The 27,112-nt window shown below is 37.7% G+C and overlaps 4 protein-coding genes across 16 annotated transcripts in view; 1 reads left to right on the forward strand and 3 right to left on the reverse strand.

Moving 5' to 3' along the window:
- The first annotated feature begins 197 nt into the window (after positions 1–197).
- LOC115772106 (microtubule-associated protein RP/EB family member 1) lies at positions 198–8,459 on the forward strand. 11 transcript variants are annotated; one of them, XM_030718110.1, is made up of 8 exons: positions 198–312; positions 4,584–4,736; positions 4,804–4,949; positions 5,667–6,069; positions 7,226–7,380; positions 7,437–7,519; positions 7,578–7,650; positions 7,713–8,459. In XM_030718110.1, exons 2-8 carry the CDS (start codon positions 4,616–4,618, stop codon positions 7,761–7,763), a joined length of 1,032 nt encoding a protein of 343 aa, XP_030573970.1. In that variant the 5' UTR covers positions 198–312; positions 4,584–4,615; the 3' UTR covers positions 7,764–8,459. The 11 variants fall into 11 exon arrangements, with proteins under 11 accessions (XP_030573970.1, XP_030553845.1, XP_030553863.1 ...); XM_030697985.1 differs by lacking the exons at positions 198–312; positions 5,667–6,069 and adding exons at positions 3,988–4,108; positions 6,580–6,847; XM_030698003.1 differs by lacking the exons at positions 198–312; positions 5,667–6,069 and adding exons at positions 3,988–4,108; positions 6,580–6,847 and having other exon boundaries at positions 7,226–7,362.
- Positions 8,460–9,165: 706 nt separating this feature from the next.
- On the reverse strand, positions 9,166–9,934 carry LOC115759775 (CDGSH iron-sulfur domain-containing protein 3, mitochondrial). Its single transcript, XM_030700845.1, has 4 exons — positions 9,825–9,934; positions 9,604–9,763; positions 9,425–9,518; positions 9,166–9,366 (listed from the first exon to the last, which is right to left on the reverse strand). The coding sequence occupies exons 1-4, from the start codon at positions 9,870–9,872 to the stop codon at positions 9,243–9,245; spliced, it is 426 nt and encodes a 141-aa protein (XP_030556705.1). The 5' UTR covers positions 9,873–9,934; the 3' UTR covers positions 9,166–9,242.
- A 595-nt stretch (positions 9,935–10,529) lies between these two features.
- On the reverse strand, positions 10,530–11,677 carry LOC115772089 (aldo-keto reductase family 1 member B1). The gene has a single exon (XM_030718053.1). It carries the CDS (start codon positions 11,554–11,556, stop codon positions 10,621–10,623), a length of 936 nt encoding a protein of 311 aa, XP_030573913.1. The 5' UTR covers positions 11,557–11,677; the 3' UTR covers positions 10,530–10,620.
- Positions 11,678–14,616: 2,939 nt separating this feature from the next.
- LOC115762564 (rap guanine nucleotide exchange factor 4) overlaps positions 14,617–27,112 on the reverse strand; it is a 62,306-nt gene continuing 49,810 nt past the window's right edge. For 2 of the 3 annotated variants that reach the window (XM_030704884.1, XM_030704963.1), the window contains 15 exons: positions 26,101–26,152; positions 25,404–25,498; positions 24,467–24,553; positions 24,260–24,401; positions 23,959–24,151; positions 23,467–23,612; positions 22,634–22,778; positions 20,721–20,897; positions 20,364–20,525; positions 18,404–18,765; positions 18,089–18,342; positions 17,852–18,022; positions 16,767–16,900; positions 16,350–16,699; positions 14,617–15,538 (listed from right to left, as the gene is read on the reverse strand). In XM_030704884.1, coding sequence (XP_030560744.1) covers positions 15,408–15,538; positions 16,350–16,699; positions 16,767–16,900; positions 17,852–18,022; positions 18,089–18,342; positions 18,404–18,765; positions 20,364–20,525; positions 20,721–20,897; positions 22,634–22,778; positions 23,467–23,612; positions 23,959–24,151; positions 24,260–24,401; positions 24,467–24,553; positions 25,404–25,498; positions 26,101–26,152 — 2,601 coding nt within the window. In that variant the 3' untranslated portion in view covers positions 14,617–15,407. Of the gene's footprint in view, positions 15,539–16,349; positions 16,700–16,766; positions 16,901–17,851; positions 18,023–18,088; positions 18,343–18,403; positions 18,766–20,363; positions 20,526–20,720; positions 20,898–22,633; positions 22,779–23,466; positions 23,613–23,958; positions 24,152–24,259; positions 24,402–24,466; positions 24,554–25,403; positions 25,499–26,100; positions 26,153–26,288; positions 26,318–27,112 lie in introns of those variants that run through there. The other variant, XM_030705042.1, reaches the window with a different exon arrangement.

The following is a 27,112-nucleotide window of genomic DNA, read 5'->3' on the forward strand; positions in this document are numbered from 1 at the left end:
TTTTTCAAATTTAAATAAACCGAGACCAAAACTGAACATTCAAAATGTTGACGTATCGATTAATCGATATTGATGCCGCTTAAATAACAGGGGGACGCGGACGCTTAACAGCGTGTTAACATGCGCATTACATTTGCTTGCATTGTCAACACTAAACAAAATTGCTTTCGCAACACTAGGGCGAGCAGTCGACAACACTACGTGAAAACGGTTCGTCATAGAATTTGGGTTCCCTTTGTCATTAATATCGTTGAAATAATAAAAAGTACGGTTTAAATTCTAACAGCGACCACAAAAATTGTAATTAAATAGGTGAGTGCACAAAAAGTCAGGGAAGTGAAACAGCGGCATAGCACATATCCAAGTGTATATATATATATAAATGTGTTTCTGTGTGTGCGTGATGGTGAATGTTGCGGCTAAGGCGGCTCTTTCTCTGCGTTTTTTTAGCTCCATCTTGAGTGTGTGCATGGCAAAATCTAGAAGTAGCGTCAGCAGAAAAGAAAGTTCAACGGCAAAAAAATGCGAGAGTTGCGCGTGTATGTGGCGATTTTAAAATAGCCTTGCCGAAAACTTCAAGTGCACACTTGAGCGCAAAAGTAGGAGAAAATATCTGTACATGATGCGCAACGCTGCAGCTGTATGTGTGTGTGAGACTCGAGTCACACACACACATCCCTGTTGTACGCATTTAAATGTCGCCCGTGTGTTGCAGGCGTCTGTGCGTCTTTTGTGTGTGTGCGTGTGCGCCCAAAAATAAAATGTGTGCGTGTTGCTGCCTGTTACCATGTGTGTGTGTGTGTGAGTGTGTGTGTATGTGGCTTCTGCCTGCTGTGCGCTTGCAACAGGAACAGCCATAAAAATTCCACTGCCGCATTGCAATTACAAATCGTCAGGCCTTTGCGGCTAATCTGTCGAGTAGATGCCGTTACCGTCTTTTTTATTTTGCCACTTAACATTTCTACCTGCCGCAAGCGAATTGCATTTTAAGCCTGACGAGTGTTGCCACATCTTTTTTTTTGTTTGCATTTCCTGTGCTCAGGTGTTGCTTTTGTTTTAGTATCTGCCAATTCCAATTTATTTGCATGACGTCATCGCCTGTGTGTCAACTCGTTATGTGGTCTATCTGTCAACCCCCGCACATTGTTGTCCAATCGCATGTGTGTGCGTGCGTGTGTCTTACTGATAGTTGTTCAGGTTCGAACGCCTTGGCTTGTTGTCTTTTAGCTGGCTACTATTTTTTTTTTTAATTTTATTGGCTTCATTAAAATTGCTGAGCTAGCGGCTTTGACGCGAACGCCAACGCCGACGCTCTCACAAAACTCGCCGGCTTTTTCACACATTCACAGATCAGTTCGAAGCGCGCAGAGGTTCACACACACACGCACACACACAAACGAACATGTGTGCGTGTGCCTAGGTGGGGTATGCAGCTAACAGCTTTTGCTTTCATGACCAAAGATCGATACATAATTATGACAAGCGCTTGCCGATAATCGATGCCGATAATTATATCGTGCTGGCCATTAGTAAAGTAGTTGAAATATGTATCGCAGACTCAGCCTATGAGTAGTTCGCTCTGTGTTGTAGTTGCGTTTAATTAGTTGGCAACGACGTGCCGTTTGCCACAACTTCCGCTGCAACTCACGCACGCACACACAGACGCGCACACTTCAATCAAACACCCCCGCGCGCATGCACACACACTTATCCGTCAGCCATCGACAAACGGCAAACAAAACAAATCCCCCGTAATGAGTTTTCAACTTGTTGTGTATTTGGGGCAGTTTTGCCTGCCATAGTTGGCGCACTTCAATCAATAAACAACAACAACAACAACTGCAACAATACGGAACACAGCTGAAGGAAAAAAACACGAGTTGCCGCAGATGAAATACCCTTGCAGACATATAACAGATGTGAGGAATAGTTATATAGCTAACATTTTCCTTGCAAAAATTATATTTTATAGAAAGTGAAGGATGGCAATACAAGATATATTATATGCTGATTGTTTCTATATTCTATCTGTATCTATATTACTCCGATGTTGGTTAGATTTGTCCTTCATTTAAGGCGCTTGGTTAAGCTGGTCATAATAAGACAGTTTGGTTAAGAAATAGTTCTTAAAACAAGAACTTGCTCCTATGATATAGGGATCCAGCCTATACATATGTAGCTATAAATCGACTTGTTTGTTAATATTGTTCACGAATGTGTATACTTACTTTATGGGCCTCGGAGATGTCTCCTATGCGTTACACACACTTTGTGACAATAATATAATGCCTCTTGTGAGGGTATTGTAACTCGCATTTGTATTAAGTTCCGGCAGTTGCTCCAACTTCAGTTTATATCGCAGCGCGCGCCCTTTTTTTCGGGTTCAATGCACTTGCCACACTAAGCTACAACGTGGCGAAATTTCCACACACACAGAGAGAGAGAGAAAGAGAGAGACACATTCACTTGGAACTATGGCCTGATATTTATAGGCACATTTCGGTGGCGTCCAACCAAATGCCGGCTGAATCAATTTTCTTTATCAACGTGTGCTCCTTCTCTGTGTGGCCCACGTTGCGGCATTGGTCATGTTTTTCTTTATTTTCTGCTCTTGATAATGCCAAATGCCTAAAATGCTGTGCCTGATGCTGTTGCCGCTGCTGCAGCCGTTGACTAAGAGCTCTGCTCTGCTCAAGCAGCATCAAGAGCGTCGGCAGCGAACCGTTGACAAACCGCCGCCCAACGGCAGCAGCCGCCGCAGCAGCAGCAATCGCTGCAGTAGCAATCGCAGTCGCAGCCGCAGTCCAAGTTCATTGTTCGTTGGCTCCAGTCTCGCACGGATTGCGCTGCTATCGCCACATTTTACTTGTGCGTTGTTGTTTTTTTAATTCCGTTTGTTGTACTTTACTTGTTTTTTTTTTTCATTCCAATTTTAAATTTGCCTCATTGTGTCTTGGCGGGCGCGTTTGCATTTTACGCTCTCTTAAGTTTTCTGAAGCTTAGAAGCGTCTCAAGAAGAAAACAAAAAATGGTTATCTGCAATTACATGAAGTAGTGCGTTTTGACGGAAGTTTTTGTCTACGCAAATTGTGACAACGGGTCATATTCAAAAGTTATATAAATATACCACTTTAAAACTAATTTTCGTAATGCAACTGAGGCCTGTGTACAGGGTATTTGCTAGCTGTGTAATCTGGACCTATGCAATTTCTTAACTCTCTTTAACGCCCTTAACTATAATCATATATGCCGTTCTTTTCCCCTGTTTCTCACTTTCTCATCTTAAAAGGAGGAAGCGAGAAAAAGCTTTCGACAGCTCGCTATCTCAGTTTTTCAATCAATCGTTTTTAATTCCTTAAATATATCGCCCTTCTGTGCGATTCTCTTGCGCAGTTCTTTTCAAACACTCGGTAATTCCTTTCTTAAATATCGCCGCTCTGCGCGTTTCTCAGGAATTCAAGTAAGGCTTGCAGATGTTGTTGTTTATATAATATGTCAATTTTAAAAGTTTTGTTTTGCTCATAAGAAAATCTTAATCTTCTGTATTTATAATACAAAGTCCTGTTGGGTACAAACTTTTGCCTAGAACAGACCTGCTAGGTATAAACTATCTCCTAGTCGAACAACAAATTAAATGATATGTGTTTGTAAACACAGCAGGTTTTGATAAGATTCCATATTCTGTAGTTTACCACCCAATTATTACTTTAGATTATTTTCAAGCATGTGGTAAGAAATAGTTTTCGATTAGTTCATTTATGGGGCGCTTCCCCCTTATCGATTGATCGTTGATATCTCTTAAGACTATAAATTTAATAGTCACGATAATAGGCAGCTGTATAAACATGGTATGCACATAATTAGCATAATAAAACAATTTATTTAAAGTAGTTTGAAGCTCTGCGCTAAGCTGAGTGGGTGTTGGATCATGTTTGGAGTAGGCCCTGATCTTGACTTCTTCTGGTTTATTCAAAAGTGTTGTTTCAATTCTATCATAACTAAACGTAACTAAACGAAAATTTTGAAAAAAAAAAATTTAGTTAAAAAACAAAACAAGAAGTTTATCAAGAATTATAACAAGAAATAACAACAAATATAATGTATAACCGTATGTACAGAACCACATAATTGCCTTAACAATCGAAAGAAAAACCCAATCAGTTAGAAAAACTTACTCACCGCATCTTGCGCATAGTTGAATTCCAAATGGGCAATTAGTTGAAAACATTTGGCAATCTAGCGAATAAACAATTAAAAGGAAAAGGCAGCGGACAACTTTCATGATGTACACACATGTATATATATGTCTGACTCTCGTGCCAATAACAATCAACTGCATGCCACATGCTGCATGCCGCATGCATTTGATAGTTGTTTTCTGTGTGTGATTATCATGATCTTGATATTGAAGGCACGGCACGCACATGTGCGACGCTTCAATGCACACACTCACAAAATCTGGAACAATTATAAGCCCAACCATAATTAACAGCTTTAGCCACACCCACACACCTTGCCTCCTTATTTGTATTTTTCTGTTTTTTATTAAATGAATTTTGTTCATTCGTGTTGTTGTTTTGCAGCAACGAGCAACAAGAGAGCAGACTTCAGAGATATGGCTGTTAACGTATACTCCACAAATGTGACGTCAGAGAATCTGTCCCGTCACGATATGCTGGCCTGGGTGAACGATTGCCTGCAATCGCAATTCTCCAAAATTGAGGAACTTTGCACGGGTAAGTCTCACCTTCCGAAGCGTTTAATGTTCAGCTGCGTTATATATTTATAATTGTCCATATTTAGGCGCCGCTTACTGTCAGTTCATGGACATGTTGTTCCCAAATTCAGTGCCCGTCAAGCGTGTCAAATTCCGCACAAATCTGGAGCATGAATACATACAGAACTTCAAGATCTTACAGGCGGGCTTTAAAAAGATGTCGGTCGATAAGGTAAAAATTGTATATGCCGCTAGCTATCGCATCTATTTTATTTTAGTAACTCCTTCAATTTAATTTAATTTGTTTTATGCTTGAGTTCAAGTTATTTCTCTATAACTTACATTTTTTTTTGCACACGTACAAATATTTTTGATAATTGAATAGCTCAGCGCTGTGTGTGTTGTGATGAACCTTTTGTGCACACATTGATTATAATATTTGCTTAAAACATTAACGTGTTAATGGCATTAAAAATATGTTTATAATTTGTAGTCTCCTCGACGATAGAGCAATCCAATTGTGTGATCCCTTAGTTTCTAGACTAAACTTCATTGTTGAAGACGGTAAAAAGTTGTTGTTTTACTGTAACAAATGGTTGTTATATAAATAAGCCTGTAATGATTCAATATTTGTACTAAACATTTGAATATTTTTAAAGCAGGGGCTCGAATACTACGAATAATATAATATTGATAATAATGATGAATGTCATCACATTTGCTGCAAGCAATTAAATTAATTTTAAATTTAATTTTTATTATCAAAGTTTGTTGGGAGTTCTTAGAGGGTTTGGGCTTGCGAGAAGTTTTATGTACACTGTTTTAAAGCTTAATTTTGATATTGTGCGTAACTAACTGACATTTCCGTTACAAATCAACAACAACTGCTGGCAAACAATCACAACAACAATATCAACAACCACAACGTCAAAAACAACAACAACAAAAGATAATACCAGTTGATAAGCTTATTAAGGGACGTTTCCAAGACAATTTTGAATTCCTGCAATGGTTCAAGAAGTTTTTCGATGCCAATTATGATGGACGTGAATATGATCCATTGGCGCAACGTAACGGCATCAAGCTGGGCAACGGAGGCAGCCATACGGGCAGCGGTGTGGGCAGCAGCAGCACCGAGCTGCATACGATGCACCGCCGGCCACAGCAGCAGCAGCAACAGGGGCATCATCATCAGCAGCAGCCGCTACACCACCACCACCAGTCGGCGGTGAATAATGGTCGCACTGCAGCAATACGCAACCAAACTGGTATGGGCTCCATGAAGAACATTGCGGAAGAATATGAGATTGTTAATGATGTTAAAAAAGAAGCTGGTGACGGTGATAGTCGCTGTATGCGAGTGTTATTTGTTTTCTATCATTTTATAATCTGTGTCTGGGCAAAAAAAAAAATCAAACCAAAAAGCGAACGTGAAGCACGCGGAAGCGTAAACCAAACCCCAAAAACGACGCATACCACAAAAAGGCACACACAGAAATACACAAACACACCACAATACATTGACATATGGTTGTGCACACACACACACACACATCCTGGCACTCAACACACACGCACACACAGAACCAAACAAAACACAACACACACCCGCAAACACATCGTCTCTTGAGTTGTTTGTTAGTCTCTTGTTTTAGTGTGCACATTTTTCTCATATATGTAATTTGATCGCATTTTTTTTGTTGTTCTCTTTTATTTTTTGGTTAATTTTCTTTTCGTTTTAAATTTAATCTGTTCTGTTTAAAACTGTCGCATACTCCTGTTCTTGGTTGTTTATTCCTCATTCCATTCAAGTACACTGCATATTATTCTCTTTCTCTCACTCTCACACATTTTACTTTTAGATAATACCCATAGACAAATTGATAAAGGGTCGCTTCCAAGATAATTTTGAATTTTTACAATGGTTCAAAAAGTTCTTCGACGCCAATTACGATGGCAGAGATTATGATGCCAGCGCTGTACGCGAAGGTGCACCGATGGGCTTCGGCTCCGGTGCTGCTAAATCTCTGCCAGGCACAAGCAGCGGCGGCGTCGCCAGCTCCTACAGGCGTGTGCCAACGGCGGCAGCGACACGACCAGCAGCAGCAACAACGACAGCCACAAAGCCCAGTAGGTTCTCTTGGTTTGGTTTAGAGTTTCGCCATCGACACCACACCTTTTATACCAATCCCATCAAAACCCGATCATAACCAGACATACACATCTATGTACAAATTTGTTCATCTAATCCATCTTATACAACTAACTATCTACTCATATTTAACTCTATAATTTAACAAAACTGAATGCACAAAATCTACAAAATGAAACACAACAAAGCGCCAAATTGAACGCCAGCTATTTGACGTGCTTCACGTTTGTTAAATAATTAATCTAGACCCATTTTCTTTAAGCTAACCGTGCATATAGAAGATATATATGATGGGTATAGACTAACCTCAATCTTTCCTCTTTTTTCTTATTTTTATTTTATTTATCCATTCCAAGCAGTCTCTAAGGTGCCCCCGCGCACGAACAATGCGACACCACCGAATAGAATGACGGTCGGCACCACGGGAGCCGTAAAGAAGAATGATTCGGCTGGTGCGCAATCGAATCATCAGATTGAAGAACTGTCCAGTCAGGTTCGTCCACAGGTAGAGGTAGTCAGCATCAACAGTATTCATTTTTGTTTGTTTGTTCATATCGCCTTCCAAAGGTTATGGATATGCGTTTAAATCTGGAGGGTCTGGAAAAGGAGCGTGACTTCTACTTCTCAAAGCTGCGCGACATTGAAATACTGTAAGTTGAGTATGTACAAATATTTACCTTTATTAACGTGTCGTAACTCTCCTCACAGTTGCCAGGAAGCCGATGAGGCAGAACCAGCTCAGTTAGTTCAAAAGATATTGGACATACTCTATGCAACTGAGGTAAGCGAGAGATTCATTCTAAATTCAACAACTTGCATAATCAATTTGTTTTGGCACCACAGGATGGCTTTGCGCCACCAGACGATGCACCACCAGAGGACGAAGAGTACTAAAGTATATAGTCAACAGCCCACGATTAATTGTTTGCTGCATACATATATCAAAACCGAACGGATTACTTTTAAGTCAAATTGCTGCGCTAAACTCTTAAACTGAAACTAAATTCAAAAACAACAACAACTATAACAACAGATGGAACCAATTAACCAACGAGAAACAATTCAAAACAAAGGAACTCCAATACACTCACACACACAAACAACATAGGAACAACACACTAAATAGAAATGTATTGTATAACAAATAATACGCATGGATATATATATAGATACATTACACATGTACATTAGCTATTAATAATTCATGCAAAACAATTTGACCTAGTAATTATGTAACTTAAACATTTACTAAATGGCGATAAGCAGCTTCCGATTGAACATGAATTATAAAATATATAACGCGTTAAAACTGCTCAATTTTGTTTAAGACAAAGCTGTGTTATGTTGCCAAGCATGCAATAACAGAACATTTTGAAGAAATAACTAAACAAATTCATGATCAGTCGGCTGCTGCTGTTGCTATTTAGTAAATTGAGCATAAGCATATTGCATCTAAATTGTTCGTTGTAGGTACCAAAAAGAAAAAAACACTAAACAGACAGACACAGAAACAAAAAATAAACAAAAGCGTAGCAAGGAGTAACTGGCAAGAAGAAATCGATGTAAAACACGAAATTGTTAAACAAAATATTTAAATTAAATTTATAACAATTTGTTTTTTACTAGCTTTTTCAGAGCAATGTGCGAATTTCTTTTTGAAAACATGAATTTATAAGTTTTAATTATCTTGTCATTGACTTTCGTTGTTTTTTGAGTGGTGTGTGTAGGAAACAAGGTTCGAAGTTGTAAAATGTGAGCTAGTTTATGCAGTTGAGATTGGCAATTTGAGTTTTTCAAAATTTTCTTTAACAATAACAATCATGTGTGCGCATGATATTATGAATATAGTAGTTATTAAGACAATTTTTGCTATCAACTCTTTTTTATTTCTATATTTATGTGTAAAAATCCGAACGTTAAAAATTTAAATAAAAAACAAAACAAGCAACTCTAATTTCGAAAAACACAACTTGATTTATTTTCTGTTTGTTTATCTTTAATTTAAATAACAAATGGGTTTGTATCAAATTTTCTTTGTATTGTTTTTGAGTTTTCCTGTGTGAAAACCTTTTTAATTTGACCACAAAATGCTGTAAATATTTTGTTAAAGCTTGTCGTATCATGGCTTAAATTAATATAAATATATATATCATACCACATATGCGTTACATATACAGGCACATACAATATATGTATGTAATTGGGCATTTATTAATGTATGTGTATAAACAATGTTCTATAAACTAGAATAAAACATGTGTTGCTTCTTGATTCGAAATGATGTTCATCGTATTTATCATTTTTAATATATATATGCTACAAAATGCATTCCATTTTAAACAAATTATTCAATTAATATTGTATAATTATTAATTATCTAACGGCTGACTGAATGTCCGGCTGCTTGTGGGTGCCATCGCAGAAGGGTCGGTGCGTGGTGTGTTTGCAGTTGCAGAGCCAATAGTCGCCTGTTTTCTCCACCTTGAACCGTATGGGCCTGTGGTGAGATAAAGCATTATTTGATAGCCTATTGTTGTATTTTGGTTGTTATTCACCTCAGCTTAATCTTGAGAAATTCATTTTTGTGCGTGCCATCGCACAGCGGCTGCGACTTGGACTTGCCGCACAGGCACCAGCTGTACGTTTTATCTGTGCAAGTTGCAACATGTGTTGTTGATTATGTAAACATATTTTTATTATATTACAATAGGTCTGTGTTAGCTGTTTAACTAACCTTTATCCAGATGCAGTTTAAATGGTCGCTTATCGAATACGGCGCCGTTTTCCTTTTGTAAATTCGCCGTTTGCTTATCCTCGAGCAAATTTTTGGGTATCGTTTTGGCTGTTGCAGCTGCATCGCCGCTTGATTTTGCGCTGGTGCTGTAGCAAATTTGCTGTGTAAGCAGCGTTGAGAGTTGGTAAGTTATAGAAATAAGAGTATTCGAGCTTAACTACCTTTAACAGCCAGGGCGCACGCAGTTTTTGTCTTAATATAATCGACATTTTTGTGAAGAATTCTTGGCAAGCAGCGTTAAAGTGAAAGGCTGATATAAACAGCTGTTCGCTGTCAAAGTGTGTACCCATTTAAGTTAAAGCAATAAATGGTCACTCTAAACAGTACGAGAATTGGTAAGCCGTAAAGCGTGGTATTTAAATACTAAAAATAATCAGAAGCTACAGACCAACCTGTTGATGCCCTGACTTTTTATGTTCATATTTGTTTTCAGCTCACTTTCATTATGAAGAATAATTAATGATTTTTCGTCTAGTAATATAACATAATTTTCTGCTTGCTAGCCTTCAAGGTCATTCGCCCCCTACCATTTATTTAATTTCACAATAAAATCCGTCAACTGATAAGACAGACACTTCAAATCCCGGCGACAAACATGACAGCATTTAGCAGATATGATTCCAATGCGCCGGGAATAGAAATAAGTCAACGTAACAATTGCATTAGTTGACTTGTACACTTTATCTCTAAACACAATCATTCAGGCTATATGTATATATATTTTTACACGCTCAAAATGAAACACATACTAGAAAATCTTGACAACCTTCTAATTTTGCTAGTCCCATTTACGTAAGATACCCAAGATAAGATGCGCAGCAGACTAGGCTTTTATCAAATGTGCCCATTTACAAGCTGATTAGCAAAAGTCTTCTTGCAATACAACCCTGTGTTTTGTGTGTTTTATTAAAATTACTAAGCCAGCTTATTTAAATGCTTAAATAAAGAAACGTAACTCTAGAATTGATCGTGAAATGGATAATATTTGTGACCCGACATGCCGCTAAAGGGCACTGTGCGCACGCCCGTGTGATATTTCTCCATGGCGGCCATATCCTCCTCCTGCAGCTCGAAATCGAATACATTAAAGTTCTCCGCAATGCGCGCCTTATTCGACGACTTTGGCAGCGGCACGACGCCAATCTGTATCAGATAACGCAAACAAATCTGTGCCGTGGTCCGGCCGTATTTCTTGGCCAGCTGTTGCGCACGTTCATCGTACAGAAATGGCGGCCAGTGACGCGCCGGCTGCGGCCGTGCCAGCGGGCAGTAGGCGCAGATGACGAGTCCATGTTGCTGGGCATGCTCGCGCAGCTGCTGCTGCTGGAAGGCCGGATGGCATTCCACCTGGTTGACCACGGGCTTGATGCGACAGTTTTGCAGGACGCGCAACGTTTGCGCCGCATTGAAATTGGACAGGCCAATGCTGCGGGTAAGTCCCAGATCCACAAGTTTCTCCATTTCACGCCATGTATCCAAATAATCGACATCGGTCAGCTCCAGTGTGCCATGCACATTGTTGTCGTTGTGAAACTTTTGGCCAATTGGCAAATGCATCAGATACAGATCTATATAGTCCAGACCCAGGTTGCTGAGACTCAATCTAAATGCACGCTCCACAATCTCCGGATCGTGGTGTATGCCACCCAGTTTGGTTGTCACAAACAGCTCCTCCCGCTTGATCACGCCCTCGGCTATTTTCTCGCGTATCGCCTTGCCCACCTCCTGTTCGTTCTCGTAGACGAACGCGGTGTCTATGTGTCTGTAGCCAATGTCGATGGCGTCACGTGTCGCCTGATAGGCTTCCGATTCGTATGATTTCCAGGTGCCCAGGCCCAGCACGGGCATCTCCCGGCCATTGTTAAGCTTGATTCTTGGCGCTACTTTTGTCATTTTGTTGTTAATGAATGACAAATTAAATATAAATATATTTTGATTGTTGACGCCTTCCTAATTTCGTGTGGATCGATGATAGCGCAATCAGTTCCAGCACGTCCAAGGTTTACTGAACAACTAGCGCGTCTTTCGGCCAGCCGGTTCTACTATTATATGATTCCGCAGCTGGTTTTGCAATTACATATAAAAAAGCCCGCATCTCTTTGATACCCTGTGTGCGTAAACCCATGCAAATGGGTATGACGAATGTATGCCAGGGCATGTAGCAGCTTTTAATATGCAATTGTCTGTCTATATATTTATGTACCTCTTAGGTATATATTCCACTTTATTAGTTGGTTTTTGGGACTGTATAAAATAAATTTGTCAAATTAGGCTTGTCTTATAAACAAAATGAAGCTGATATATAAATATTTGCGTGTGACAATTTGTCAAAAAAACGTAAAAAAAATACTTAAATAACATAATTAAATATTCCTGAAACTGAAGAATAATAAAAATAATAATTATTAAAATAATAACAATGATAATAATAGCCATAATAATAATAAAAAAAAAATATAGTAATAATTATAATAACAATAATAATAAAAATAATACAAAAAATATATTATTATAATAATAATAATAAAAAATTGCAATAATATTGTAATATTATAATAATTATATTCATAAAAATAATAATAACAATAATTATATAAAGTTAAGTTAATGTGTTGACTTTTATCGAACTTCGAACCTTGACTTGTCAAAATTTATTTGATGATATTTTGAGAGCATAAATACTGCCACATTTGGTACTTTTCCAGGGTATTTGCACGTCATCATCTCGAAAAGCTCTTCAGTTTTTTTCGTTGAGTCATGCGATGAACTCACAGCTGTCTCGGTTTTCCCACACGCACGAAAGCTTTCGCTCACGAGCTTTTTGTTGAGCGCGCTTTTATTTAAATTCAAAAATGTATATTCATTTTTTTTTCTGCTAACACATAAAATGTTTATTTGAATATTAGTTAAAGTTGAAAATGTTCGACATTCAAAGTTACAATTGTGTCCATATGCGCTTAGGTTGTTTGCAACATTTAAAGATTATTGTTAAAATATTTTTAGCTTTGCATAAATTGTTGTTGGTATTGTAATTGGTTAAAAAGATCTGCTCCTTGAATTTGATAAATATGCATTAATATGTATTTCTATGCTATTTCATTAAGATATTATTTGTTTGTTATAAATGTTTTTTTTATTCTTTTGCCTTGTTATTCGGCCAGCTAATTGTTCTTTATTGGTGTTGTATTCTTACTGTGAGCTCCGCTGAGCGTTTTTCTATTAAAACTAGTCTATTTTAAGTAAGTAATTATGATATAGTTAGTACTCTCTATATAGGTTGCCAAGCAGCCCATATTTATGTATATATATAGTATTAAGTAAAATTGTCAAGATTGTATTCGTTAGACATGGAAACATTGATTTGAACATTTAGTTAGATGGTTTTGAACATTTACTAATTTTTTTTACTGACTTCTTCACTGACTCTCCGCTTTAATTATTAGAGCTATTGTGTGAATATTAAGAGCCCGGTATGGTTAAACGGAGGTATATGCGTATAGCTATAGCTTGGATCTTCGTACCCGATTCATACAAATTTATGCAAAGTTCAAAAGGTTCAAATCAAGCAAATGTTTTACAAATATAAATAAAAGTTGTACAGATTCTTTTAAGATTGTCAAATCGAATCACAAGTTAAAATTTGAAATTTTTCTCTGTTTGTTGGTTTTATCAAGTATATATATGGTTGGCATATTATTATAATTATATTTCAAGATTTGCTACAAAATATGTATATGTATATATTATAGATTTATATCTAAATATTTGACACAAAACGTTTTTGGAAACATTTCTTACCTACGTAAGATTTAAATTTATGGGCAAGCATAAATGGTTGTATTCTATAAACCCGTTCCATTTAGACAATGCCTTGGTCTACGTCTAGTATAACATTTAATCTACATATTTAGAAGAGTTTTCATTTGGGAAAATTAACAATTTTCTTAATTTTGTTTTAGAAATTTTAAATGGACAGCATATTCTCCTTTTAGGTTTTTGTTTTGTGTGGTATATAAAGTAATTAAAGGCTTTAACTTTCGTACATTCCGTTCGCTTTGTTTAAAAAATTGGTGTCATTTGCGTTGTTTGTCAATCAATTCAGAATTGATTCTGTATTTAATAAATTAAACAATCGTTGCATACTAAGTATACTTTTCATATATATAAAAAAAAGTTCCATTCAAAAAATTCGTACAACTGATTTTTTTTTTTCGGGAGAAACCTCTGAACTCGTATCTTGTGGGTTATTGTGCATAAATTGTTGAGAATTGAAATAGTTAAATAAATGATACATACATACATATAATCTACATTGTAGGGTCGGTTAGTTAGGGTAAAGTCGCCTACGTAGTGGTTCTTGTCTAAGTGGTATATCGTTGTTTGAGAGACCTTCTTGGGAGAGGAGTTGGTTTATTTCGATACTCTAAGTAACTACACTGGCTTACTAAGTTTAACTACATTTATATGTATATATATTTATATATCAAGCACTGCCTTCTAAGAGACCCCTGCAGAGCAGTTGAGAACTTTAGTTGGGAATTGAGAAATTTATTAAGTTGGGCCTCAGAAAAGACACACACTTGACTTTGAGAACTTTAAGGTTGGTTCTCTTTTAAAGTAATTTCTATTCTATGTACATCTGAATATGAAGCCATTTTAATTATTTTTTTGTACACATTCTACAACTAATAAGGTCCCTCTCCAGTGTTTTTATTTGTAATATGCTTAAACTAAGCATATTTATATTTATTTGAATCCAACTTAAAGAAAACTAAACTCGTTTTTTTTTTTATACAAAATAAAACAAATGATAATAACTGACTATAAATATATGTGTGTGTGTTTGTATTTTATTTATGAATGTTGCATAAATTAATTATGTTTATACATATGTGTGTATATAAAAGGAAAAGTAAAATTTAAATAAATGACTTAGCGCTACATAACTTATTTTTTTAATAACTAGCTTCAACTAGATTTGATAATGTTTATATATATATCTATATATATATGGTTTAGTCGCTTAGTTTTATGACATGCCAATTATTCGTTTTTTTGTTCTTATTAAAAAAATAGATTCCACTTGTGTATACCCTTTTCTTTTGAAGTGGTGCATAGCCTTGACTGGATATATAAATGATTATTTGTTTTATATTCTTTTTAGTAAAGTTGCAGGAAGTAGGTTTAGTACATTTGTTTTTGCTGCAGTTGCAGTTGCAGTTGCAGTTGCTGTTGTTGCTTCCTCTAAATGTTTAGTATCACACACGCCCATTTGTTTATTTGTTTGTTTGTTTGTTGCGTCCATTGGGTTTGGGAATTTCGTTTCTGAGCCCGCCCCCTGCCCGAAAGCCAAATGCTTTATCAATTTTGTACTAAAGCGAAAAGTTTTTTTTTGTTTTGTGTTGTTCTTGTTATGTTTCAGTTCATGTTGGAAATTGAGATAGTTGGTTTTTTTTTTGCGAAGCTTACATAAATATAACTTAGTTTCTGACTAATATGAATAAAGTTAGCTTATTAGTTGATTACTTTTATATTTGGGTTTTGCCGCTTAGTTTAGAATGCACTGGTTGGTCGCTGGCGGGGCAACAGCTAAAAACAACTCAGCTAAGCTCATAACTGTTGATTACAGTTTAATTAGTTTAATTAATGGAGCCTGTTTAAAACCCATTAAATACGCATCATAGACACTAATTACGCGTTTATACTAGGGGACTATACGACGACTTGTTAACGCTGGATTTTGTTTAATTTAGCTTCCTGGTCGGCTCCACCTTCTGTGACATGGCGGTCACAACCCGCTGATTGTCAATCACACGAAAACTGCTGATGTACGCACGCACCTCGCCCTCGCTTTTGGGTGACGGCGGCTCCAGACCTGAAATAGATATAGAAATATAGAAAAAAGAGATATTTTAAAAGATATTTTTTTTAAAAAGGGAAAATTAATTAGCTTGGGAAAAAGCTGAAGATTTGAAATTTTTATATCGCTACAAATTTTGAGCGTAGTGCAAAATTCTCTTATATGCATTAATTTGAGTTTCGTGGGCATCTAAAACTTTTTTTTTAAATAGGCACTTGATGAAAGAGCATTTGGGGTGGGAACAAATATAATATAATTAATTTGCGCTCTAAGCTTGAAGATGTATTAAATTATTAAATATTATTAGAGTTCAATACAGCCTTTTAAAAACCGGATTGATTTTAGCCTGCATTTCAACTAAACTATTTAATGTAGTATAAAGTCGCCTGATGCTTTCATATGATTTCCTTTTTTGTTTGGAAAGCTCTTCTAAAGTTTTTTATTTTTCATTTAATCAAATGGTCAAAGCTCCTATCAAAGTTCACATATTCAATTTTATTTTGACATTTTTGAACATTTTTACAGCCCAGTAAATTCTTCAAATCGAACTAGTTGAAGCTTAAAGCATTTAGGGCGACAAATTGCAGCTTACTTATTAACTTAAAGCTATAATATGGGATGAAGTTGCCTGAAGCTTTAATGTGCTTTCCTTATTTAAAAGAATGGACACAAAGCTTCTGGTTTCGGTTCCAAATCCAAAGCTTTCTTGGACCTTTAAAGCTCTTTTAATTTAGTCAAATTTTTAAAGCTCTCTATAAGAATTCATTCCATATTCAATTGTAATTTTCAGCTAGTGTCATTAAAACTAGATAATTGGTCAACTTACCCAAACTTCGGGAACGACAAAAGCGTATAGTGCGCATTGTTTGGGCCATCATGTGCATTTTCTCAAAGTTGACCAGGCCGTCGAGGCTCGTCTTGTTGCCCTCGTGGGCAAAGGTCATGTCCTTGAGCAGCAGCGGCATGAAGGGTATTAGCGGGGGCTGCAGCTTGCCCACAAATACGCGATAGGCGCGATGATTGCGACTGGGATCGATGAGTGCTTCGAACTCTTGAAAGATTTTCCTGAATTTCGATGGTATCTTTTCCCACGTCTGATGCATACGCGTTACGGCCATATTCGACAGGCCCATGACAATGGCAAAGAAGGCATTCAGATTCTGATACTCCTTGCAGCTGTAGGCGGTAGAAAATATTGTCAATATTCTATATTCGATTTTGGTTAGGGTATTTGGGCACTTACTAAGCGGCCAGCTTGATGAATTTACGCACAAGGCCCACTCGTTTGCTCAGGCTGGGCGTGGAGACGAGCTCGGTGACAATCCAGTATTGCACCTCATTGAAGCGCCGCAAAAACACATCCAAATTGGCCGTAATCTGTGGGATGTGCGTTAGCAGAGGTGTCAGAGAGTCAACATTGGTATTTAACTTGGCAAGCTTTAATTGCTTGAGAGGACCTTGAAAGTTCAGACCGACAACTCGTGCCAAAACTCAATTTGCAGCTACATGACAAATGCCAGACTTGTAAATAGTTCACGGCAAACTAGAAATCTTCTCTAAGTATGGCCCTCGGCCGGGGGGCGAGTCGTCTGTACCTGCAGTTACAGCCTAATTAGCCGAAAGGCTTTTAAAACTTCTGCCAAACAATGCAACGAGGCAGCCGAAGGCAATTTCAAACGTGTGCCACAAATAAGCTCTATCTTTCTATATCTCTTACCCCCTGTACACTTGCAGAAAAGATATGTTGTGAATATGTCTTAAATTTTCTGTACCTATTCTTATACTAAATTTTCTTTTTTATGGAAACTTCATTCAATATTATTTCACATCTTTCATAAAATATAAAAAAAAAACTAGATCTAAAATTTATTTCGATTCTTAAAAAAGAATCCTACATATATTTTCTTAAACACACGATGCTTCGGTTAAATCACAAGATAGATAGATAGATAGATTTGGATAGAATTGAAGCAAAAGAAACAAAAATGTTTTCCATATATGTTGTCAAGACTTTTTGAACCCTAAAGCTTATTTTTCAAACCCTTCCCTATAGTACATAACATGTCCTTTGAAGACTGTTATACTAAAGTAAATTACAGTCAGAAAGACGGCCTTTAAAAAACGTACAGATTTTTCTTAGAGACTTTTTTTTGGACAAGTCCGTCAAAACAAATGCAAAAGAGATCCGTTCTCCCAAATTGTTGTTAAGAGCCGACTCGGCCTAAATGGCAGATCTGATAAAAATCGAATCACACTAGACAATTGTCTAACCATAGCCAAACTTAATTTACAAATCATATACATGATGTTTAATTTGTTCGAGTGTACCTTGCCAAAGTGATGCCTGCCAAATGTGTGATAGAGCAGCTCGTATTCATGCACCGCCCAAAACAAATCCCATTCAAATATTGTGATGTGATAGGCCAGCTCTTTGGTGCTCAAGATTTCCAAATCGATGTCGACTCCCTCTGTGGGGCATTCCTGCTCCGGCAATGGGGTCTGCACAAAGCAACAGATAATTGTCAAAGGCAAACGAAAAGGAGGGAATTTCAATGATGGACTTACCAAGGCATCCAAATGATCCTTGACGGACACAAACAAACGGCCATTGAGCGTTAGGCCCGTGGGTATGCTAACATCATTATCCTTGAATACGGACCGTTCCCCATTGGATTTCACCTCGACAAGGCAGAGGTCGTCGGGTCCACGATTCAATTGCAGCTTGTCCGCCGCACAGGCCTTGATTAGCTCCGCGGTGGTGTGCATGGGAAAGCGCAGCGTGCAATATGTATGGTCCGCACAATACACACGGAAAATGACTGCCGGAGAGCGAGTACAGATTAGTCGGCTGGAATTGAATTGCTGCAATGCTGCACTTACTGTCATCGTCCGGCCTGATGACCGTCTTTGAGGGCGTCGCATTGCCGCTGAACAGACAAATCGGTTGTCCATTTGTTGGCAGCTTCCATTTCTGGCCCGCATTCTGATTGCGATCCTCCTGATAGCGTGCCATTTGTGTAAGGACATTGTGTATGATGCTGGTCTCCTCATTCAAATCGGGATCTGCTTCCACCTCAGCGGCCAGATCCTCTATGAAATCGCATACGCTCGGCTCCTCGAAGGCCGCATGACGCACCGCCATGACCCACTTTTGCATGAACTGTATGACCCGCTTCTTAAAGTTGATTATATATTCGCGATCCTCTGGCGTTTGGGCCTCCTCATGCGCATCACAATGAAAGGTGCACGGTGGTTAAGGAACAATCAAAACAGTTGCCTTAAAACAAAACAACAAAAAAACAAACTCGAAAAATTGCGTAGCCCGAAGAACTGTCGCTTTCGGCACGCACCACGCACAATCAATGGGCAGTGGACGGGACTTTTCGGGGGTCTGAAACTGGCTGCTTATTAAGCACATCACGTATTTCAATGCAAATTGAAGATTAGTTTCAAGCATCATTGAGACCCGTTGTCCCCGCTGCCCCACAGTCCCTCCTGTCCTCCCAGTTCTACCCAACTTCTGCTGCTGTTGCCGCTGCACTAAACATAACCGAATTGTTGACCCAATGTCCAAGGACTCTGTTATTATTGTGTGTGTACGGGTATGCGTGTGCGTGTGTATCTGTGTGTGCTTAGACTATTTTCAACTTCATTGTGGCTTTTGTTTTCCGTATGCAGAAGCAAAGAATTCAACATTTACTTTAACCCGCATAGATGTGTAGCAGTTAGTTAGTTTTCTATTTGATACCCTTTCTGTGAGTATTTAATTTTTTTCAATGAAATATGTAACACCCTGAAGGGTTGCATATATCGGAGAGCTGCTCGTTAATAACGAAATTTTCGCTTGTTTTTTTGGTGAAATGGAAATTTTCAAAAATTAAAATGGATACATAGATATTAGAACCGATCCCTGTCTCTTATATACAATTATATTAATAGATTAGATTCTATGTAAAATAATCGACATTATAAAAATTATATCTAAAAAAGAAAAGAAGGCTTTTGTCTCTGAAAACTTTTTAACCCAGAACTAAAAACACATAATTAACCCTTAGGATTCAATAAAAATATTAAAAAAACATATTGATTATTTTTTTTTAATTTTAAGAGATTCAGACTAAGCGTCTGTAAGGGCATTCGGTCTTCGGTTTTCCCAAGGAACTCTCTTCTATTTTGTTATTTCACTCTTGATACTTTCGAGTCACGAACCTGACTTCATGTTCTGCCCATATGTGTGGGCGTGGTCATGGTTTGCATGCTGCCAACACTTAAACTGTCGCTGTGGATATGTTTGTTGACCTCCCTTCCATGACGCCCACAGCCCCTATTTACGACTCTGCCCAGGAGAGAACGTGACTCCTGTGTCAGTTGTTCTATGGTCGAGTGCTTAGTTCGAAACGGCGGCAGGGCGTGTGTGTTTTCTCTTTTGTAAAGTGCTGTGCTTAAAGTGGATCATTTTGGGGTCTAGCTTCAAAAGGGCCTTTAAAGTGTCGGCGCTGGCCGAGTCAAGTTACTTTTAAGCTGCGGCACGTGGCCGACATGCATAAAAGGCGGCTCAAGAAATTCAATTAAATCTTGGATAATTTCATTGCTTGATTTGGGTTGCAAATCAAATCAGAAAGTTACCATTGAAAGCAACAGAAGAAGCACCGATTAGCGTACTTTTTCACTGGCAGAGACTTCGTTGTGCGTTAGGAGTTTGGATCTTAGGACCTGTCTATAAAGAAAAGGACTTGACTAGGGGAGAATAAGATGCTAAGACTTATGTCAAGCATTGCCCTACCTAAGCTTGATTTAACTAAAAAGGTTTAAATTTCAATTTGTTTTGTAAAAAGGATATTAGTTGGCCAGTTCGTCGACGAGCTGCACCACAGGCATAAACACAATATGCGTAAGCAGAAAGTCATCCAGAAATGGATCCATGCCGCTGACGGTCTGTCCCAGGCGCGTCTCAAGCAAATGTTCCAGCATTTTGTTCGGTGTGCCCGACATCACGGTATATCTGTTAAAGGATAAACATATATGGAAATTCAGTCACGTTTAACTTAAATCGTAAATGCGCAATCAAAATCAAGTGTTTGCTACTTTACAATTTCAATTAAAATTAACGCGTGCCCATTAAAAATGTATGTGATGGTGTGATCAGAGGGGATGAGGGGCTGCTTGGGAATACATTTGCAGTGCAATTGCCACTCACTTGAAAGCCGAATGTTGTCCACGTTGTTTGGCCACGCGCTCAAGCACTAGCACATCCTTGCCATGCTCCTGCAATCTCAATGTATTGGCCTCAACATCACGTAGAATGCGATTGAAGTGCTCCTTGTCCACGCGCAGAAGATGGCAATTGTTCTCCTTCAAAACGATTGTGGCTGCTCTGTAAATATATATATATTCAAAGAAATGTATATTAATACCAGAAAAATATTATTTTAATAAACCAAATTTTCTCTTTACGACGGGGCGTTGATCCCTAAACCTTGGATTCAGTGTGCCGATCTCGCAATTGCTTGGTTCAAAGAAACTAAGCAAATCGAATATAAATTTTATTTATTATTTTTAACATCCGTTTATATTCAATTTTTTTGTTTCTTTCTGATTAATGAATCATTCAATCTGACTAATCTATATCAAATTATATTGACAGCACGTATTAGAATCCTGTTCTAAATCCAATTACAGAGTTTTAAATTTTTCGACTAGCATACTTTTCATAAATCATGTTTTAGCCAAAATGCTTTTAATTAAATACATTTTGTCAAACTGTTGAACATTTTTTGGGCACTTTTTGCTACTGCCCTTTCCCCTTTCCCTTTCCCCTGTCTCCCTTCCCATAATGTGTAAATTTGCATAGCTGCATGTGACGCATTTTGCGGCGAAAATTGCATTTTGCATGCGGTAAACATTTTCAGCTGTTAAATAAAAGCAATCGATGGCTGTGTGTAAAAGCCCGCATAAATAACCTTTATTTGTCAATTTGCGCCATGAAGGCGTGGCTTTAAATCCATCTTTCAATATTATCATTGCGGTTTCTGCCACCGACGCAATGCTTTATTTTTAAAGCAAACAGTGCATTTTAATTAACATGATTTCGAGTGCAACATTATGGACTTTTTATTCCAATGTATTTTAAGTGGTTCCGTAATTGATTTATTTATGGTAACTAAATAGCCGCAGTTAATTTTTACAAAATTTCCTTTGATTTCTTTTTTATTTGTATTAATCCGTTGTGTTTCCTGAATGGAAATAAATAAAAATGTTAACGAGCTTACGGCATTAGCGGAAAGTATTCATAAAAATACGAGCTTTGCTTTAGGTAGGCTATTTTAATTTCAAGAGCTTTTTTAAGCTTCTTTAAGATTAATATTAATCTGCTTTTAATCTTGAAAGCTCCAAAATTAAAAGCTTTGGTATTTTCTTCAAATAATCATGCACAGTAATTATTAATACACTTTCTTTAAGGAGAAACGTGTAAACAAGTCAAACTGTGCTTAAAGCAGCTTCTATTCTTTTATTAAACAGTTTTTAACATTTCGTTTGACAATACACTAGCTTTTAGCTGCTGTTACTGAACCATTAAAATCTCTGCTACTGGCTGCCCTTTTGATTAACTGCATGTAAAAGTGAGTGTAGTAAATGCCCCATATTTTGTTGCAATCTTCAATTGATGGCTATTAATGCCGCACAATAGCTGCTGTTATCAGTCATTGTTATTGTAGCAACAAAGTGTCTAATGCTATTAGCCCGCCGCACTTGCTGGATCTTTGCTCACATTGTTGTGCTTGGCCATCTGCAAGAGTGTGGCGTGTGTACGACGTTCTCTATATACATATATATGTGTATATATATATTTGGTATTTGGTTGAAAGCAAAAAGTGCTGTAAAGTAGCTGAAAATCCATAGCGAAAGAGTTGTGAACGATGTAAAGAGAATTGTTAATGGTTTACGTCCCGTTTAGAAAAGTTTTTGGGACCAAAAAAAAATGAAAAACGAAAACTTTTAGCCCAACAAACTGACAGTTTAAAATGTTGAGCACTTTGTAAAAGGTGGTACCAGGTTGTTTTTAATGGATACGTTCAGAAGTGTAAAAGGTTTGCAGTTAGCTTCACTTACCGGGGTGCGTCGTTAATCAAAGCCAATTTGCCAAAATCATCGCCAGTCTTCAGTGTGGCAACAGTCCCTTTGCCATGTATCACAACATCCACGGATCCTTTGAGTAATATGTACCAGGAGCGGCCCTCGTCGCCTTGATTGAATACTATGGTTCGTGTTGTTGACATTTATGTAATGAGGCGCGTAAAAAGGGATGAACGGCAAAAGGGATAACAGCGTTAAGAGCTTTTTCTTATTATATAACATGTCTATATGAACATTTATATTTTTGCTTTATTTGCTCAACTTGCGGAAAATTCAATTAACAAACTTTGCCTGACTTTAACCTGGCAGGGGGCATTAGAATTTTGTCACGAAATATCCCATTTTTGAAAGCATGTTGTACACACTTCTGATAAATATCAAGAGAGAAGAAACTTATCTGGATGATGAAAGGCATACAATCTATAATTCGGTCAGTATATATTACTTTCTCATAGCATTAAGAGTTATTCTTGATTTAAAAAGTTTTTTAAGGTATCATAAACAAATATTAACTACAACTAATCAACAACAGACGACAATATAAATAATAGAGTTCTTCCATGAAAAACATTTGAGCCTTGGTATAAATTTAAGCTATATTCAGTTTCATAATGCCAAAGCTCAAACTATTTAAAAGCTGTTTGTCAAAATTGATCTATTTCTCTAGGACTATCCCATGTCATGGGTATTTAATCTTTGGCCAGCTGTAAGCCAATAGTTATTTCATGGTATTTGTTTAATTTGTAAGTTAATTAATGTAAATGAGTTTTTAATTGATGAGCTAATTGTCAATTTGATATGATACTCACATATGGTGCCCGCCTGTGCGTGGGCCTCGAATACAATTATTGAGGATAGCTCACGCTTGATGCTGGTCGATAAATGGGAGAGGGCTGCTATATGAACCAGTTCCTCAAATACCAGTTCCAGTTCCTCGGGTGTGCGCTCGTGTGAACTGTGTGCATACAAATTGATTAAAAACAAATAGGCGCATTCGGGGCTTGTGTCTTGCATCGACACTGCAACTAATTGGCAAGCCAAAGGCAAAGGCAAAAGCAAATATCAATCATACGCACTGTGTGCCCAAAGCAACATTTGCATAAGTTATTATCTGCTCTTGTGTGTGTGTCTATGTGTGTGTTTGTGTGTGTGTTTGTGTGTGTGTGTGTGACTAGTTGTGGCTTCTGTCAAGCAGACAATAACTAACATTTCGGCCTTAAGCTGCTTTTCATTCGCATACTTTTGGCATTGCCAGTTTTTAATAAGTGCTTCTCAAGTAGCACAATCAATATTGCACTTACGGCTTGCGCAATATCATGCGCAATGTTGCATCTGGACCACGTTGAAAGAGTGCACTCAATGCCTCACGTATATGCTCATTAGCTGCACTGAGATCCTCAGCAGCTGGTATGCCCGCTGCAGGTGCTCCGCCCTCCTCGTCCAAGCGAAATCGATACAGAAAGCATTTATCCTTGAATGGCTGCTCCTTGTTAACTGTTATAGAACAATGTGTTAACGATTGTTAAATTCGTTAATTGTGGCAATAATTGTAACTGAAACTGAGCAAGTTTCACTCTTCACTTCACTGCCGCCCGCACTCACCGTGTGTCAGTACGCCTTCCTCGAGCAACGCCTGCCACATGCCCGCCGCCTGGGCGCGTGTGTGCACAATGGGCGCCAAGTTAACCAGCCAATCCACCAGCTCTGTACCGGGTGCACACTTGCGTATTAACTTGCCCGAGACCTACAACAATTGGTCATATAATAGAAGTTGACTTTGTGCAAAGCTAATTGCCAGCCATTACTCACCTTGCGATCCTTCAAACAGCTTGAGTTATCGACCACCAATAAAGTTCGCAGCGCCCAGCCCATGCGGTTCATAGCAGGACTCGGCGTCTGGTATTTAAGGAGAAAATTGCATGAAAATATATCCAGAAAATTGAATAGTACACCTTTTTTTTATAGCAAAGGGTTTCACCCAAATAAATATACACAACCAAATTCTGAACATACTTCTACAAATATTTGATAAAAAATTAAATTAAAGTTTTGTTTAACACGAGTCTACATATTTTTGTGGGTTCACAACAAGAGATGTTGGAATTCTAATTATAATAAATGAACAATTTTAAATCTATATTCAAATAAATTGAATGAATATTGTTTGGGAACATATTGGGGAATAAATTCAGAACATAAAGGTTAATGAGATTAGAGTAAAGTTTTATGTTTGAACTATTTAAATCATTTTTTGAAGAGTTTTTTTTTTTAAACTTGTTTCTGTTTCATGAATTTTACAAAAATGTAAACCCCTTTAAATTTTATTTTAGTTTTTTAAATAAATGAGTTGCTTTTTAATGCAAAATACATTTTCAGGTAGATCTCAAATTTTCGTACAAACGGCTTAAATTTTCTACTCTTTCCTTAAGAGCTACCACAATAATTTATTAATTTATTATATCAGAATTTATTTTGCCTGTTCTACTAAATCATCTCGGTTCCTATAAACATCAATAAAATGTTCGCAATTTTGACAAATGATTTAATTAGTCAGCGTGCACGTTTTAACTAATTGATTTTTCAGGAAGTTCAAGTGGCATATGCTCAATGTCAACTAGGGTCCTGGCACGACATATATTTATTAAGGTGTAGATGTGTGTGTGTGTGTGTGCGAGTGTACTTTGTGATTTATTACACTTACGCACGCACACACACACGGAAACCTACGCAAAGTCTGTCTGCTTACCTCGGTAATGGGTAGCGCTGGATTGGGATGATCCGGACTCAGTGGGCGTTTTGTAGGCGATGTGGCAGCTGCTGGCTGTACGCCGGGTCCAAAACCTATTAATAGTAAACGAGAATAATGTCAACATACGTTCTATTGTGCGTCAACGGTTAGACGACACTTTATTACAATTTTAATAAATATATAATTGATTTTTTCATGTTAAGCTGGTATTTTAATGCTGGTTCCTAATTAAAAATAATTATTATTCATTGTTATACCCTGAACCCATTGAAAATGTTGGTGCTTATGTATGTAACAGGCCGAGCTAACATATAATATACTTATATTATATTATTTTATATCGATCTCAAAGACTATAGAAGCTATAGACTTTAAAATTGGAATATAACTTCTAGAATGAATAAAATTAATTTTATGGTGTAGATAATGCGTATGTTGGCCTGAAATCGATAAATATCGATACAAAAATCGGTAAATCGATAAATATCGATTGTATGTCCTGTTTTTCAGAGCTACCAGCCTGCATGCCACAATTAATACAGAAATAATTTAAAAACTAAAAAATTCATATTGTGATGCAAAGCCAGAAAGCACAGATCGCGCGTAAAATTCGTGTGTCTGGGTACAGGGTAGCCCGCAAGTCTATCACTCTCGAGTAAATCAATTTTGCTTATTATAAACATTTGTTACATACCATTCTTTAATTTGCAATTGGTAATAATGTCATTCATCAACTCCTTGTTTTTCTGCAATTACAAATAGGTAATGGGTTAGAAATCGAGCTGTTATTGTTGTTGTTGTTCTGTTTATAAATATAGCAATATATTATTGTTGTTTATGTTGTTTTTGCTATGGCTCATTGCAATTGCTGATGACGCGTACATTGTTCATTTCAAATGCCGTTGATTGTGGACGCTGCTGACGCTCCCCACGACGCCGCAGCTTGACAGAAGCGGAAGTGGCGCCAGCTCTTGCTGTTGTTGTTGCAGTGGCAACTGTTGCTGCTGCTGTTGTGTCTGTTGTTGTGTCTGTTGTTGCTGGCTGCTTGTCGCTGTCGCTGTGGCGTCTGTAGCGCAGCAGCACACACAGCGCCGCCTCATCGCTGGCCACAACTTGGCCAGAACGACGCTGGAATTGGCGCTGTTCGCGCTGCAGCTGTCGCAATTGGACAGCTGACATCGGGGCAACACACTTTCACTTTAGACGCTCGGGAATTTCTTGGCGCATTCTTTGCGTTATTTTTTATTTTTAGTATATTCGTATTTATTTTTTGCGAGCTCTGAGGCAGGTAATTTCTGTCAAACGTTGTCGCGCGCACTGATAAGCCAGCTGGTGGGGCGCACAGTTGAGGCGCGCCTTGCCACTGCATGTCTCATTGTTTTTGTTTCGTCTTATCAGCTTCACTTGCTAGGGTTGCCAAAGCGCCCGCCAAATAAGGCGGCTATATATAGCTGGCAATTTGTCGTGACATTTTCATAAATAATCAAAGGCTATGCTGAAGGGCAAGGGCAAGGGTAAAAGGCCCGCATGCCACACAATGTTCTACTATGTTCATTTACAAAGTGAGAAGGGTATATTGGTTTCGTGAAATCTCTGTCTGTTCGTCAGTTCATATGCACGATTTTTTTTTCTTCAGAATGTATAATCATGTATATCAACAGTAATCGATACTAAATAAATCAATATATCGAAAAATAAATGAACAG

The sequence above is a fragment of the Drosophila novamexicana genome, unplaced genomic scaffold (assembly GCF_003285875.2).
Source record: "Drosophila novamexicana strain 15010-1031.04,08,12 unplaced genomic scaffold, DnovRS2.1 tig00000008-arrow-pilon, whole genome shotgun sequence".
Lineage (NCBI taxonomy): Eukaryota > Metazoa > Arthropoda > Insecta > Diptera > Drosophilidae > Drosophila > Drosophila novamexicana.